Genomic DNA, 18402 nt, shown 5'->3' on the forward strand with positions numbered 1-18402 from the left:
TCAAAAAAAAGAAAGAAAAAGAAAACAGGGAAGCGATTCTTTCCAGTTGTACTCATTTCTGCTGGTGTATCCTGATCAGTTGTGATGTGTTACAAGTAACTGGTTCCTTAAAATATTAATATTTGTAACTAACTGACTTATAAAGCAAATTAAACAAAGTCCAGGTTCTGCCCATAATTCGGTTCCTCTTGTTCCCTTGTGTTCCCACATGCCTCCTCAAGAGAGAAAGAAGTCTTTAAAAATTTTCCCACTCTTAAAAAATTTTTTTGTTTTTAATTACAAAGAAGGTACTGGTACATTTTCTCTTCTTTCTTAATTCACTTGTCCATCCATTCATTCATTTATATTCGATACATGCTTATTGTGTGCTTACTACATATGCTAGGTCGTAAGGACACAACCATGGACAAGACATAATTTGCCTGGCCTCTTGGAGCTTTCATTCTAGTACAAAGAAAACAACAATTTTTACTGAGGGTAGGCAATACTTGATGCCATAAAAAAAACTAAAGGAGGATGTGGAAGAGATTGGGCGGAGGTGACCAGGGAAGACCATTATGACCACTATTGTGAATTAACTGTATATGCTTCTAGTTTATATTTATTAAAAATATGTGTATCTGGGCTTCCCTGGTGGTACAGTGGATCCGCCTGCCAATGCAGGGGACATGGGTTTGAGCCCTGGTCCAGGAAGATCCCACATACCATGGAGCAACTAAGCCCGAGCGCCATGGCTGCTGAGCCTGGGCTCTGGAGCCTGCGAGCCACAGCACCTGAGCCCACGTGCCACAACTACTGAGCCTGCACTCTAGAGCCCGCGAGCCACGACTACTGAAGTCCACATGCCTAAAGTGCGTGCTCCGCAACGAGAAGCCACCGCAATGAGAAGCCCGCGCACCACAACCAAGAGTAGCCCCCGCTCGCCTCAACTAGAGAAGGCCCACGCCCAGCAACAAAGATCTAAATCAGCCAAAAATAAATAACTAAATTAATTAATTAAAAAAGTGTGTATCTGGAACAATATGCAATAAATATATACTAAATATAATCACATTGCATAGGAGACCTGCTTCTGGGAGGCTGGGGTAGACATACTTCTCCCTAGTCCTCCCAAGTACAACTGAAAACCCTGGACACTGTATATAAAACAAACCTAAGAAGACTCTGAAAGGTGGAGAGGAGGAGGCAGACTGGCCAGGACGCTTGGGACCTGAGGAGTGACATGCCATGAGTTCCCGAGGCTTTCTCTGCCTCATATACAGCAGACTTGGACCTGAAGAAACTGGCTACCTGGAAACCGGTAGCAAAGAACCAGGAAAGGGGCAGCCTAGCAAGACACAAAGCTTTTAGACAACCATGGCTCCACTCCAGCCATACACCAAAAGAAACCTCCAGCAAAAAACAATGTGACCCCCCCTCCCAACCCTGTCAGCAAAGGCCCAGTGGGGAGCCTAGACCTCTAACAACTGCCAAGCTATAAGGAAGGACCCAAAACTCATGCAGGGTGATGTCAGAGAAGGTTGAGCAGGAAGCAGGGACTTTCATCCCTGGTGGGTAGCAATGAGACCTCCCAATCCCACCCATCCCCATGATGTCAGTGGAGACCATATGGGAAGCCTGGACTTCCACCCCCACCAGCAGCAACTAGGTCCCCTCCCCTTTCCTGCTGGGGTAGAGGGAGAGGAGGCCCAGGGGAGAGTGGACTTTCACTACCACCCAAAGGTAAAGAGGTCTCCCTCCCTACCACCCCTCCCATGGTTCAGTGGAGGTCTAGTGGGCAACTGTTAACTCTACATCCCCACCCAGCAGTGATGAGGAGACCCTCTCCACCTTGGGTGTCAATGAAGGCCTAGTAGAGAATCTGGATTTCTATCCCATCCTTTATTGGACAAAGACTTTAAAGCAGCCAGCATACATATTCTTCAATGAGCATTACAAACATGCTTGAAATAAAAGAAAACAAGGTCTCACCAAAGAAGCAGAATATCTCTGCAAAGAAATGGAAGATATAAAGACCCAAGTGGGAATTTTAGAACTGAAAAATACAATGACTGAAATTAAAGACTCAATGGACAGGTTCAACAGCAGAATGGAGGGGACAGAGAAAAGAGTCAGTGAACTTGAAAACAGAACAAGAGAAATTACTCAATCTGAACAACAGAGAGAAATTAGACTGGAGGAAAAAAAACGAACAGAGCCTCAGGGACTTGTGGGACTATAACAAAGGATCTAACATGTCATTGGAGTCCCAGAAGGAGAGCAGGGAGAGGAGAAAGAGGGTAGAGCTAAAAAAAATACTCAAAGAAATAATGACTGGGACTTCCCTGGTGGTCCAGTGGTTAAGAATCCGTCCTCCAATGCAGGTGACGTGGGTTCAATCCCTGGTCGGGGAACTAAGATCCCACATGCTGCGGAGCAACTAAGTCCGCATGCCACAACTACTGAGCCCATGTGCCACAACTACGGAGCCCACACACCACAACTAAAGAGAAGCCTGCACATCACAACTAGAGAGAAGCCAGCATGCCGTGACGAAGAGCCCACATACTGCAACTAAGACCCGACACAGCCATAAATAAATAAATAAATACTTTTAAAAAACCAAAAAAAAAAAAAAAGGAAAGAAATAATGGCTGAAAAGTTCCCAAATTTGGCAAAAGACATAAACCTGTAGACTCAAGGGCAAACCCTAAGATAAACCTAAAGAAATCCACACCAAGACACTACATAGTCAAACTTCTAAAAACTAAAGACATCACTTTATCCTGCAAAAATATTTTCTTTTGCATGTGTCAGTTTTCACTAAGTTATGCTACAGTAACAAACGATCCCCAAATCTCAGTGGCTTATAATAATAATAATTTCTCACTCTGTTACACGTCTGGTCAATGTGTCACTATCCCAGGGTCCAAGCTAAGGGAGAACCCATTAACTCAGTCTCATGGCAGTGATAAAGCAGCAATAGCTGAACTAAGCAAGGGCTCTTAAAACTGCTGCTCAGATGTGGCAAAGTCATGTCCACTCAAAACTCATTGACTAAAGTCACACAGCCAATCTCAGTGTTGGTGGAGAAATGTATTTCCACCCACTACAACAGTAGGTACTTCAAAGTCAGATAACGAAGTATGTGGATGCATAACCCAAATATAGGGAGGGAGAGAAGAATTGGAAACAACAATCCAATCTACCACAATCTGCTCACTGGGTCATAAGGATTCATTTCCTTCCTGGTTGCCCGTAAATTACATTAATTAATGCTCTCAAAGACTTCCCAAAAGTCTCACCCAATCATAGCATCAGACATAATGTCCAGGATCTCATGAGCCACACTGGATCCTGAGTTAACTTTTCTCGGAAACCTGGAATGAAAAAGACAAATGATATGTTCTACTCACTCCCAACACACAGTAGTGGAAAGAGAAATGACAGACATGGAAACACACTACACACTCCCCATTTAAAAGGGGAGGGCAGCCCAATCTGGGTGTGAGGTAAGCAAGAAGCAGCCTTCCTGCAGCAGGGGAATAAGCAATTGGAAAATTATAAGAGATGTACCCATAGCTGCATTTTAACTGCATTTAATCGTCAGAGTAAAATTTTAAACGGCCATATTGTTTACTAAGTGTCATATGTTCACACATGTTTGGCATTTGGACACTTCTGAAGAACGTAACAAACAACAAAGCCTGACTAAAGAGGATCCCAAAGGAAGGCACCAGGAAATTGTTATTATTACAATGGCCAGAGGATGGAAAGAATGTCGCGGCCTTGCCTGCACCCTCACCCGCCCCCGCACTGCCGCCACGGAGAGTATGCTTCAGGCATAGCTATTTCAATGCAGCTTTAACACTTTAACCAAATATGGGTGAAGCCCAGCTTTGAAACGTAGTGTTCTAAGAGTGTACTGACTCTGAATGCTCACCCGTGCGTCACATCTTTGGAATGTTTGGGGAAAGGGTGCCAGACAAACCTGGCACACAGTCTTCTGAAGTGTGTCCGTGTTTGGCAACCAAAGGCTGTTGAGAAAAAGACAGGTTGGTCCTGGATTGTTTTTTCCAGTGTGCTTACAATATGAATAGCAAGACCGTCATGGAGTACTGAATGAAAGTGACTAATTACACACAACCTAAATGTTCAACAGTAGAGAACATGGCGTTAAATGATGGAATATTGAGGGTAAAATATTAGGCAATTAAAAATGTTTTCACAAGGGGCTTCCCTGGTGGCGCAGTGGTTGAGAGTCCGCCTGCTGATGCAGGGGACACGGGTTCATGCCCCGGTCCGGGAAGATCCCACATGCCACGGAGCGGCTGGGCCCATAAGCCATGGCTGCTGAGCCTGCGCTCCGCAATGGGAGAGGCCACAACAGTGAGAGGCCCACGTACTGCAAAAAAAAAAAAAAAAAAAAAAAGTTTTCACAGAAATTTTAATGGGCCTTAATATAAACAGAATTATAAATGTAGTCATGTGTACACACACACACACACACACACACACACACACACACGGCCTATCCTTCTGTACATCCATTCACACATTAGAAAAATACTCAATAATTAAATGCATAAAAAAAAATATTGGGCTTCCCTGGTGGCACAGTGGTTGAGAGTCTGCCTGCCGATGTAGGGGACATGGGTTTGTGCCTCGGTCCGGGAAGATCCCACATGCCGCGGAGCGGCTGGGCCCGTGAGCCGTGGCCGCTGAGCCTGCGCGTCCGGAGCCTGTGCTCCGCAACAGGAGAGGCCACAACAGTGAGAGGCCCGCGTACCGCAAAAAAAAAAAAAAAAAAATCCAAATGCTTAGCTATTCAGCTCTCTTGACAAATAGTTCCTCATTATATTCACCCAGATACAACATAAATTCTTAACTAGTTTGAAATAGATTTCAATTTAGGAAAAAACACAATAAGCACATTTTATACAGTAAATAAACTTTATTTATCTGTTCTTCTGAGATGACATTGCCAACAGTCACAGATTTGCATACGATACAGTTATGTATTGACTATTTACAATTTACAGTAGTATTTTTTCCTCTGAAAAATATAAGTACAAAAGCTAAGTAAACAATGAGGTACTGCCATTTGGATTTATCATATGTCATAGCTTAAAGAACTAGTCTTTAGCAAATATTCAACAAATCAATCTGGATAAAATAGTCAATTAAATGCTCTAATATATCAGGAAAAAGTCCACTAAGTTCCACCTCAAAATGTATTGCACAAGTCTTTTAAAAAAATCACCCTAAAAATAAATAGGAAAGGCAAGCAGTTCTTTAAAAAGAGGGACAAAAAGAATGGAAGAAAGGAACATTAAATGAGCCCATAAATCAGGTTAAGTTATTCAAAGTATCTTTTAAACAACACAAAACTCTTCCCAACAGAAAAACTGAAGAATCCCCCCCAAAAAAACTATCACCGTTTCTCCACTGATATAATCTATTTTAAAGGCAGCCTGCAATCTTTCTGTGGCCAATGTCAGATTTTTCTTGGTCTTCTGGCTACATGAGGGGCCCTGAATAACAGCTTTGTTCTCTAAGAACAGCAAACGTGCACAGTTTTCCAGGCCTGCCCAGCATCACTCTCCCCACTTCTTCAAGATGAAGGCCGGAGCCATGACTGGAAAAGAAAAAGGGTTAGGATAAAGAAAGAAAGAAAATGACATATGTATACTACTATGTATAAAATAGATACCTAACAAGAACGTACTGTATACCACAGGGAGCTCTACTCAATGCTCTGTAGTGACCTAAATGGGAAGGAAATCTGAAAAAGAGGGGATATATGTATCTGTGTAACTGATTCACTTTGCTGTATACCTGAAACTAACACAACATTGTAAAGCAACTATACTCCAATAAAAATTTAAAAAGAAAGGAAGGAAGGAGGGAGGGAGGGAGGGAGAAAGGGAGGGAGAAAGAAAAACCTTTTAAAGCTAACTTTCGTGAGATTTATTTTTTCAAGTTAAAGTAAAATTATATCAAGATTATATTCTATGGTCTGAGGACTGAAGCAGAAATATTCTAAGTATTAAATCCTAAAGGAATCTTCTAAAAATTACTGTTCTTGGAATGACCTTTTAGTCAGCAGTCCTGGAAAGCAGTATTTTTAAGTGAAATCTGGAACTGCAACCTTTCAGCACATATTGAAGGCTACCAGGTCATGACTGCAGAAAGCCAGGAGTAAACGTGCTGACATGGCAGAATCTCACAAGAACGCAGACTGGATTTAAGAGGACAAAAGGTTCTTCCTTTTTCCCTAATGTAATGATTTTTCTACATATTGCAGTTCTCCCAGGATGCCAGGCATGGTGGCGGAGGATAACAGCATTTTGGTGTGAAAAAGCTATGTATGCCTCGTGAAATTAACAAACTTAATTTTAAAACCGTAATCTGCTATGAAACATGATGCTAAACCTTCCTAAAAAGGTTTCTCTAATTAAGATGCTAAAAGCCAGTGGTCAAATCAAGTATGAGGTTAAAAATGCATAAAAATAAAATACCAAAAAAGATTAAGTAATAGAGACAAACTTTTCAAATATATTTTAGTTCTAGAGAGAGTATCAAGGTCTTCTCAACTTGTAAATGAACAATATAATCCACCACTCGTGATCTATCTCCAAGAGTTTACTATTTATAAAACTTGTTCAACATTCATGTTAGTCCTAGAAACGTAGAGAAGATAAGAAAAAGATCTCCTATGACATTTAAAACCCTTTGTCAGTTATTACTTTCAAACGTTAGCTTGCACTGTTGCAGGAAAAGAAGTTCATGCATGATTCAATAATGCTGCACAATGTCAATGTCATGAGAGACCCAAAAAAGGCTGGGAGAACTTTTCTAGTTCAAAAGAAACCTGAAGAACATGACGACAAAATGCGATGTGCAATCTTTCAATGGATCCTGGAATTTTAAAAATTATGAGACATTATTTGGAAAAATGTGGATATTTACTATATATTAGATAAGAGCATTGTGTTAATATTAAATTTCCTGAGAGTCGTAACTGTATTGTATGTAGGAAAAGGCCCTTGTTCTTAAAGATACTTGGTAAAGTATTTAGTTTATGTTTGCAAGTAACTGTCAAATGCTTGCAAGCACCATGTTTGCAAGCAACTGTCAAACGTCACAGAGGGAAAAATATATATGGAGAGAAAGCAAGAGTGAGAGCAAGTGAGAAAATTTGGCAAAATGTTGATAACTGGTAAATGTAGGTGGAGGGTATATGGATGTTCATTGTACTATTTTTACAAATCTTGTTTGAAATTTTTCAAACTAAAAGCTGAGGAGACAATCAATCAACGGAAATGCTACAGAGTATACCTCTCAAGTGATAAATGATACTATTTAAATGCAATAACAAGCATGATACAGTATTTATAATATTATAAACAAAGGTAAATGTTAAGACTTATTGAATTAGATTTGGGATTTACAAGACTAATGACAGTTTTAGAAAATCACTAAGGCAACTGACATTAAAAATAAAAATGAGATTCAAATGTAGGCAGAAAGGATATTTAAAGCAAAAACGTTAAAAAATGCTATATATTAACATTTTAAAACTTGATACTGTTAGTTGAACACTAGCTTAATAATCAGAGAACCTTTAATTTAATTATAATTAAGTTCTATAGATTGTGATACAGCTTATTTGTCACTTGTGAAAATTCTTGCAAAGTTTGAGGTAAAGACGTACCCTAAATTTTTAGGGGTGCTAAATCACACTAACAGCATGGATAATATGTGGAGGTGATGGGAGGGGTGTTTAAATGTGAGGACAGCCAACTGTGTCCAAACTTTTTAGATGCCTCCCCCTCATTGTAATAATATGTTAATTAAAAACAGCCACATTCAATTAGAGCAGGCTGCCTAAGGGTCTCCTCCTCAGGACAAATGTGCTACTTCGTTATACTGCATGATCCCAGGAAGTAATAAAACTGCCATTTATTTTAAAATCAATTTTACTAGTGCTCATTATTTCAGATTAGCCTTGACTCTAAGAAGGCTTTACAATATTTTACATTCTGGATTCGCGAAATACAGCACCTTTATCTAGAAAATGATTTTTCATTTTTCTCTCATAATCTTTATTAACTTCAAAGACCATTCTTGAGAAATAAAAAACAAAAAGGAATATAAAATACATAAAGATTTTTTTGGATTCTTTAGCAAAATTTCAAAGACCAATTCTGAAACTTTCAACTACTGTTGAAAGAACTAAAATTTCCTAGAATTATGTAACATTTACTGGTGGTGATTATTAATCTATATATTATTAATCTATAAAGCAAAATTAACAGAAAATCCCTATATTAACCCATAGCAAAATCATATTTTCATTAAACAAAAGAGCAAAAGAACTCCAGCATAATGGTTAGTATCATGCAATACATTTAATTTTTGCAGAAAAGACAAAAGACATATTATTCTTCACTCACCACATGCTAACTAAGCACAGACTGACGGTTTACTCAGAAGATACCACTGCGAGGTGAAGTATACTACAAAGCCAGGAAGAAAAAAAGCTTATTGGATTAGTTTTAAGACAACATAACACAGAGATTATATGTGTATATGAACTTCAAAGGATTAAACAGAATGTACTTAAATTTTTCTCACACCTCCCCAAATCAAGGGAGGATAGGCTTAGGAATCTGTAATAGCTCCCTTCCATCCTAAGTAAATATAACACTACGTAGTGGAGATTTTACTTGGAACTTTAATTTAAAAGTTTAAACAACACAATTAAAGATGTACTTTACACCTTAAGTACATATTTATATGCTAGACATAATTAAGTCATGATTATTTGATTTATAAAAGGATTTCTTTCATAATTCCATTAAAGCACACATTACAATTTGATTTACATAATTTCAGTTTACCACCAAAAATCTGGGGGGAAATGTTGATGAATGTGAATACAGTGTGTCTATATGTTGAATCATCATTCCTAAAATATGTCAATTTTATCAATGAATAACTCTTGTATATCAACAGTATATACAACAGTATATACAACAGGAATGGTTTCAGGAATGATAACCCAAACCAAAGTTTCTATTCAAGGGGACCCAATCTCTGCAAACACACTTTTACTATAGCAACCTCCTTAAATAAATTCTATGTCCTATTTAACATGGTCATAAACCAAGATTATTAATTAGCTTCCTGATTTGCTTTAAAACAGCATCAGCAAAAACAGCTGTTTATAAAATCTGAGTCTATTCTTAGTGTAACCAACCTCAGAAGCATCATTTTATTTATCTTTTATATTTAATGTACAGTTAGTAAGGAACAGCAAGATCAAAAGACAAAGTAGAAAATATCTGCAACACACAACACAATAAGGCTAACATCCTATTGGAAAACTGGCAAAAGCATGTGAAATATATGTATGCTCCCTGTGTCTATGCTTGTTAAGTACTGAAAAACTGAAATAATCTAAGTGTCCATGGATAGGAAATTGATGAACTCAGCTGTAGGTCATCCATATAATCAACCAATCAAAGAATACGGTAAATCAGTTTGTAATGAGGTGGAATTATATAAAAATAAGTGAAAAAAGCAAGCCGTTGCATACTCTCATTTTTATAAAATAAAATACTTAAATGATAAAGGAATAATTACAAATACATAATTATAAAGCTGGGGGATGTTCACCACACCATTAGCAAACATGACCTTGGCAAGGTGGAGACAGCTGGGAGGCTGAAAATCATGAAGATCTCCCCTTCTATGTAATGTTTCTGAACTGTTTGCAATGTTTTTTCGCAATGATCACATATCATGTAATTCTAACAATATCAAGAGGTAAAACCACTTTTAAGATAACAAATATATGTTTTACACGTGCAGTGTTTTTCACTGTGCATCATTTTTATGTGCATTTGTTTCTTGAATCCACCTCGCATGCATCTACTGAGACCACGCAAACGGAAAGGTAAACCTCAACTAGAATGGAGAACTTTTATACCTAACGATGCTGAAAAGTTCTGACGATTTTATTAATCTGGAAGAGATTTTTAAAATTTCAGCCAAAAGGAGAGAAGTCAGAAACATTAACTTAAGTACAAGACTGGTCTAGGGTAAGGACTGGTCAAGAACTTGACACAACACAAAGGATCAGCATGAAAGCAAAGCAATAACAAAGTCAACAGAAGATCAATCTTTAAAAATGACTAGAGTGGATGAGAAATGAAAACATGCCTAATCTTTCTCATCAGAATAGAACAATTTTCTTTTAATGGAGTCATCAAGAAAATAGCCATCCAGTTTAAACGTGTCATTAAGTTTGCTAACACTCTAAAGAGAAAAGTATATTCCTAGAAACACATTTTAAAAGAGATTTCTATATAACAAAAGAACCTCTCAGTTCCAAGAGATGATTTAGCACCTGATTAAAATAAACTTTCTTACTGTAATTATCCTAAATAAATAACACTCTCTTTAAAAAAAAAAAGTTTGATGGTGTACTTCCAGGGCAGTCTTATTCAATTAGACAAGCTAAAGACTTCCGTATTGCGACTTCCCTGGTGGCGCGGTGGTTAAGAATCTGCCTGCCAATGCAGGAAACACGGGTTCGAGCCCTGTTCCAGGAAGATCCCACATGCCCCGGAGCAACTAAGCTCGTGCGCCACGACTACTGAGCCTGCGTTCTAGAGCCCGAGTGCCACAACTGCTGAGCCCACATGCCGCAACTACTGAAGCCTGTGTGCCTAGAGCTCGTGCTCCACAACAAAAGAAGCCACCGCAATGAGAAGCCCACGCACCGCAACGAAGAGTAGCCCCCTCCCCGCTCGCCAAAACCAGAGAAAGCCCGCGTGCAGCAACAAAGACCCCATATAGCCAAAAATAAATAAAATTAATTAATTAAAAAAAAAAGACTTCCGTATTCACTCTTGCTCCCACCCTGAAACTCAAACATCCAGCCTACTCTTGCCATTTACACTACCTAAACCATCACAAACCAGGCACAATAAGCTAAAAACTGAGAGGAGGGAAGAGGCTGCTCTAGGGAACACAAAGGTATGTGCATTTGGTATGTGCACTTTCTGTAACTTCTGCCTGCTGCATGTAAGACAATTTTTTCCCACTTGAATGAAATCTAAAACTTTAAAATTTACAACTAACTTAATACTTTAGAGGAAAAAAAACCTTAGAGATAGAATAATCCAACATACTTGTTTTAGCAATAAGGGCCAGAAAGATGCAAAAGGTTTGCTCAAAGTTACACAGGGGCTGAGCTGTTGAAGGCTAGCTCTCACCAAGCAAAGCTGCATGTGGTGGCACTCAGAGGTGCTGAAACTGGAGATGGGACATGTTTTGAGCTGGTTTCATTCCTATAAAGTGACCTGACTGTTGTAGTGAGGTCTTTCATGGTTTATCTTACACACATTATTGGTTTACCTTTCCAAGTCTCACCTTCTAGGAAAGACTCGTTCTACTCATCACTACATGTGGCTCAGGAACCACCACCACCAGCCCCACAGAGATCACAAAACCCCAATGCGGGCACTATACGTACTTTGGTTCTCCAACAATCCTAACAAGATAACGTTAGTTTTGTGAAGAAACAGAGGCTCTGAGACTTGTGTGTGCACTTTCTTTAACTTCCACCTGCTGCATAGAAGATAATTTTTTCCCAGTTGCAAGAAATCTAAAACTTTAAAATTTATAACTAATTTAATACTTTAGAGGAAAAGGAACCTTAGAGATAGAATAATCCAACATACGTTTGTGAAGAAACAGGCTCTGAGACTTGTCAAATGAAGGACTAGTATTCCTTCTCTACACATGTGACTCTCAAATAAACCAGACTTTACTTATGCTCTATAATTTACTCTTACTTGACAGATAATGGTTTCTCATCTATGAAATACATTCTTCAAATTAGGTTAAACTCTGAAACCACTTGTTAAATAATAACTGTTGTATTCTGTAGTGGGGTTTTTCAAATAAACAGTATAAAAGTCACTAAGGAGAGGGGAGATACGGTAAAGAGGGGACATACTGAAAAATATCTTACCAGCAGTCATGGACAGTTTTCGATCAATGCCACAAAGCAAACATATAATCATTAGGGTCATAAAGCAAAGTTTTTAGAAAGTATCCCTCCTCTCATACCTGTTAAATAACGTAAATGCTGACGTGGCTGCACACTCTCAGCAAAAAGTGCAATCCACACTCTCTCAAGCATCCCAAATACTAACGGACAGGGGAGGGAGCTCTGCAATATGACGGGGTTTGTTTGGTTTACTTATACCAGCTTTGTAGCCCCCAAACCTACAATAACAAAATAGTCAATACTGTTGATTTTTAATAGAGGGGAAACCGTAGCTGCGGTTACAACAAATTACAGAAATGGTCCATCTGGAACATATTTTTAAAACTAATGTGACTAAATAGCTTTTAAACAATTATTTAATAAAACCCTAAAAAGCTCTGCTTTCTACACATATAGGTATCTTTCTATTGGATACTTCCATAGAAAAAGAGAAGTCACTATTCTTAGCAGTGTTTTGCTCTAATCAGCTACAGTTCATTGGGGTATGAAACAAGTTATAATTTCTTTAGGAGGCTTGTTCAAAGACAATGATTCTTACCACTTATTTTATGAATGACAGCAATCTTAAGGCAAATGTGACTTATGTTTCAACTTTCTCAATCAACAGTAATCTTAATTTTCCATCAAATAAGGAAACAATCATGAGTCACTCTATCTTGTACCAAAAATCTCTTTATGCTGACAAAAGGTGACTCAAATTGATAAGTCATCTTTGGGATCTCCCTCACTTCATGCTCACCATAACTTAGTTCATCTTTCCTAAGCATCTATTTTTATTATTTGAATTACATTACTTAAGCATATCTTTTATTCATGTATGAATGAAGATGCTACCCCTTCCCCCTAAAATTAAAGGTTCCACAAGGGCAACAATCGTATCGTCCATGTCTTCAATTTTCCTACATTTGCCATAACAAGTAAGATGTTACAGAAAAAAACCAAACTTTTTGGCCAACCCAACAGAAGAGAAGTAGGTGACTGTCAACTGAACTCATTCATTAAGCAAAAGATAATGATGGATGAGACTCTGCTTAAAATAGTAGTAGAAAAAAAAAAAAAGTAGTGGAAAGAGTGGGACTTTCTTTCTGGGCAGGTCAGCCTCTGGGATAAGGAAGGATTATTTCAGGAAGTCAGTCACCACTTCATCCCTATCTAGAATGAATACCATTTTATTCACAAAAGAATAGTGTAAAGCTTTTCAAAGATTTCTTTTTAATTAAACTTAAGAGGGCTTCCCTGGTGGCGCAGTGGTTGAAAGTCCGCCTGCCGATGCAGGGGACATGGGTTTGTACCCGGGTCCGGGAAGATCCCGCATGCCGCGGAGCGGCTGGGCCCGTGAGCCATGGCCGCTGAGCCTGCGTGTCTGGAGCCTGTGCTCCGCAACGGGAGAGGCCACAACAGTGAGAGGCCCGCGTACCGCAAAAAAAAAAAACCTTAAGAAAGAAACTTTTCCATCCACCTTAAAAGGTTTTTAGATGGTTCACTATTTACATGTAATCAATTCGATTAGTTTCCTTCAAGACAAACCAATCTAAGGCTGTATGTGTGTGTGTGGGGTGAGGGGGAATGTTTCCTACCACATTTGCCAAAGCAGTGACTTAGGATGAGTCTATACTATATTCTAAATCCTGACAAAATGTAGCCCAACAGTAAGATGAGAGGTTGGTTATATCCCAACATCAAGATAAAAAAGAGGCTACAGGAGAATGAATAAAGATAATAAAAGCTTTCTATTTACATCCATCATTTTAAAATATTTTCTTAAACTGGACTATAATGAAAGAATTGTGTCAATGGGCTCAAACTGCATTGGAGATTTTTATTTTCACAAAGACACAGTTGTTTACTCAGTGAAGAGGAAAACCACTCTGAGTGGACTATAGATTATAGAATTGGATGTTTTGCTATAATTTAAAACATCATTCTCTCTACTGATGAAGGGCATACATTATAGTTACATACTTCTTTATCAAAAATATCTATAACCAGAAATAACTACAGAGGTATGACAATATTTTTCAGACCACTAGATACCATGGAGAAATGCTTCACCAAAAGAAACAAAGGCTAACCAAAATAACTGCAACTGTCCCAGAAAATATACAATAGGTAAATAATACAGTATACAATGGAGTATTGGGACAAAAGTCAGGGATGCTGGGATGACTTTAGAGGAAGCCAGAAAGAGGTCAGAACATGCAATGGGTCAAAGGAGAGGAACTTCATAGATGGCTGATAAGTGCTGGGGTTATTTAGCCTGGAAGGTAAAAGCCCTCCATCCAGGCCATCTGTGGGTTCTTGGTTGAGTTCCATGGGTTAGAACCAGAACAGATTGGTGACCACAACAGAAAGGGAGACTTGGGATCAAGATAAGCCAGAATTTTTGTAAGAAACACACAGTCTGTAGAGATAAGATAGGATTTTTTTTTTTTTTTTGCAGTACGCGGGCCTCTCACCGCTGTGGCCTCTCCCGTTGCGGAGCACAGGCTCCGGACGCACAGGCTCAGCGGCCACGGCTCACGGGCCCAGCCGCTCCACGGCATGTGGGATCCTCCCGGACCAGGGCACGAACCCATGTCCCCTGCATCGACAGGTGGACTTTCAACCACTGCGCTACCAGGGAAGCCCAAGATAGGATTCTTAAGAGTAATTACTTACTGACTTAGTCTTTCTTACTGGAGATACTCAGACATGGGCTAACCCATCACTAAGGAGTAGACCTTTGTTTGATTTAAATAGGAGAGTGAAAAAAACAGCAGTACTGGGATCATGAAATAGGTAAAGAAATTGGGGGAAAGATGTGGAAGAGCTACAGGCTATTAGCAAGACAAGAAAAGGAAGCAGAAAGAGACAGCTAAGGGCCAGACAGGAAAACAGCACAAATTTCATACTATGCTTAGAATGGATCTTCTTACTGTATTATTGGTTCAGCACAAAAAGAAGTTAGGCAAAGGGAATTTTGCATAATTTATGAAGTGTGTGTTTGTTTCATTTCAGTCACAGCTGACTTGACACAAAAGTTTCTAAGAATTCAGTTATCTACATTTCCCTTGCAGGGTATATGTCAAAAGCTCAAAAAATGCTTAAACTCTTATATCAGAATTATTGTATTTAGAAATCAAGTGAAATAGAATAAGGAATTGTAATCTACAAAACACCTAACACCATGATATCATTCGGTTTAAAAAATTATTACTGGATATACCAGAACAAATGCCTTTTCCATCCTTCCCATAAAGAGCCCAAGTTCCAGAAATCTCATATAGCACATACTGGTGTCAACCTCATATATACTATTAAATAAGACTGTTCTTTCCTTGAGAGCATCCATTCAGATCTGCCCTCAGTTTAATTTTCTTAATGTAGTTTCACTCTCATTTTTCAGGCTATAGTACAATAAAGATGAAAACTTTTAAATTTCTCTTACCAACTCAAAGTCTCTGTAAATGAGACAGAATGTAAACGGATGAGATAAAGTTGTCTTCTATCTGTAGCCTATTCTTTAAGCTTACCATGAGCCGAGCATCTTCTCTTTCCAAAATTTTCTGAGTCTGATCATCAGGGAACTTCAGTACAGTGGTTATAACCTTTGCCATGGTCTACAAAAAAGACAAGAGACGATCACTAGACAGTGGAGCAGATGGGTCTCACCCCATTCTGACATGTTCTGCTGGTGGAATTCTTTAGTGCTCTCAATGGAAGCCACGACCAAAGAAGTATGATGTGAAGGTACTGGTCAAGGAAATAACAGCCAATGCTAGAATATCAATTTGAAAGGATCCCTCACAAGGTCTGGGTTGATATTATTTTAAGAAGATGTATTTACAATAGCATGAAGCTATATACAGTTCTAATGCTCTTGGCCCTCTGTCTTATTAAAATGAAATGTTATTACTCATTCATTTTATAAGGCTTTTTATTTGTAGAAATCTACCTAGTAAGTGATGTATTGCCAAAACATATGCTCTAAACAATCAGATTTAGAGACTCCCAAGTTCAGCTTGAACTAAATCACATCATATATCTCATAAACACGGGCTACTGCATGAACATGAACATGCTTATAGGTATTTTTTAATACATGCAGCACATCAGCCTAATAGAAATACAAATTACATTTTAAATAAACACAAGATGTTTTGTTTGGTAGAAAACAGGATGAATCAAAACATTACACATGGTGGCTTGCAAACAAGATCATAAACTGTGCAGATCTCAATAAATATACCGTAAGTCAGACTGTCACCCATAAGCTCGTGGAAAATTCTCCTCAAAGGCTGAAATTCCCTATTTTGTATCAAGATGAGATGGTTTGAGGGAGACAGAGAGGAAAGAAGATACCACTTATGAAATAAGTAGGATAACAAGTTCAGTGCTTACATACAAATTCAGGTACTAGTGCTCTCCTGAGGATTAGTAGTAGTACTACTTACTGTAGTGCTACAGAGGATGGAAGGCTCACCAGAAAGCTGACTCTAACATTCTTTGTTCATAGTTACAAGACTGTGTGTGTGTATGGCAGGGCGGGGAAGAGTGTGTGACTACAGAAGGTCACTGAGCAAAAGATGACATAATAGAGTTAACTAAAATTTTAGGAACACACATCATTAGAAAAAAAGTATAATTATTTCCAGGAAGGAAAAGAACTAACATTTAAAAAAATTCTTATTATGTGCTAAGCCTAGGCAAGGCACTTTACATATTTCTAGTATTTATTTCAACTAGCAGATCAACTAATACTATTCCTCAACCACAAACCCCACAAAGAGCAAGATTTTAGTTTCAGCCCTCCTTCCTTCCTCATCCTTTAAATTGTATTGCCTAGATAGAACAGAATCTTCTGTGCTAAACTGAAGTCTAGAAACCAAGCATATATGTGGCATGAAATGGGAAGAGAAATATGAAGTAGCAACTATTTCAATATTCTTTTTATTAGCACTCTGGAAATTTTAAATGGTTTCTGGTATACTATCTATGAAGACTGTTTTTAGGAAGTACCAGAAATCTAAAATTCAGGGATTCACAATTATAGGGAACATTTCTTTAATTTCAATAGCTTAACAAGTTCAGAAACCCAAAATCCCATTTATATTCACTATGAAACTGCATAGTGCACATCAAGGCACAAACATGTCTGTCAAAACAAAAACAAAAACAAAAAAAACAAAAAATAAATCCAAATGTGGCTAGTTGCCTCTTCACACTTCTAGACAATGTTAAATGGGAAACCCACCTCTAAATTTATCACTGACGCAGCATTTGCAGTTGATTACCTAGTAAAGACTTAAAAGCTCTTCCCTGGCTTGTCAGAAAACACTTTAATGGAAAGCCCAGGCTCTCTGCTGAACCTTGGGAAAGAAATCAGACTGTCTACTCTACGTACAATATCCTTAGGTCCTGGGAAGTAAGGAAAAGTTCAAATGAGCCACCTGGTTTAGAAGTGGCCTCTCCTGCCATGTTTTCTTTAGGGAGAGTCAGTAAAGGGTAGAATGAGAAACACTTTCTATTGAAAAGGAGAACAGGCTGAATTTAAGCATCAAAAATAGCATGGAGGCTCAAAACCCAAGAAAAAGAAAGTGCAAGGACAGAAGAAAGAAGGGGAATTTACTTAACTTCGTACTATAAGGATGTGTATCACATATGTGGTCTTAAAAAAAAATCATCTGCCTCATCAAATAGGGAACACTGTGTGCAAAAGCAGATGAAGAAAGACAGGTGGGATGACATACAGATCCTACTGGACAAGAAACAACGGCAGATGGTGATCAAATCACAAAGGCCACAATATACTCTGGCTTGTTCTAAAACCACAACCTGGTCTCCATTTCAAATTCTTTGTGAATGTATGGAAATTAGGCAAATCAACAAATGTCTAAAAATAGCTCTGATTCTGTCAACCCCTGCTCAAAAAATTTCAGGGCTGCCCCCCAACAACCTACAGGTAAAACTCTGAGAACACTCCAGGCCCTCCACACCCTGCAGCCCTAAGCAGAGTCACTTCCACCTCATAGAGCTGGTATTTTAGTTGGAGCGGACTACGTGTCATTCCAAAGCCCACACTCAATTTCCTGTCTTGGACTTTGTCTGGGCTTTCCTCCTCTCTGAGCTCATCTATCAAAATCTCTGCCCCCTTGTAAAGGCCTGTATATACATCTCCTTCTCCATGATGTCCTTGACCTTCCCACAAGTAAACATGAGGACACTGTGCTATGGTCTGCATCATACTGTGCTTAGTAAACAGCTCCACTTTTTCACTATATGGTAAACACCTTAAAGTTAGGGATGGTGTAAATTTTCATCTCCTTATCCATCATGGTGATAAACAAAGGACCACA

General features: G+C 38.6%; 1 protein-coding gene across 4 annotated transcripts in view; it reads right to left on the reverse strand.

The window, feature by feature from the left end:
• Nucleotides 1-4651: 4651 nt before the first annotated feature.
• The window catches only part of GOLGA4 (golgin A4), a 105917-nt gene continuing 92166 nt past the window's right edge, over nt 4652-18402 (reverse strand). For 3 of the 4 annotated variants that reach the window (XM_082848452.1, XM_082848451.1, XM_082848449.1), the window contains 3 exons: nt 15580-15666; nt 8439-8501; nt 4652-5617 (listed from right to left, as the gene is read on the reverse strand). In XM_082848452.1, coding sequence (XP_082704578.1) covers nt 8472-8501; nt 15580-15666 — 117 coding nt within the window. In that variant the 3' untranslated portion in view covers nt 4652-5617; nt 8439-8471. The remainder of the gene's footprint in view (nt 5618-8438; nt 8502-15579; nt 15667-18402) is intronic. The other variant, XM_082848450.1, reaches the window with a different exon arrangement.

Source organism: Leucopleurus acutus (genome assembly GCF_964270905.1).
Source record: "Leucopleurus acutus genome assembly, chromosome: 10".
Lineage (NCBI taxonomy): Eukaryota > Metazoa > Chordata > Mammalia > Artiodactyla > Delphinidae > Leucopleurus > Leucopleurus acutus.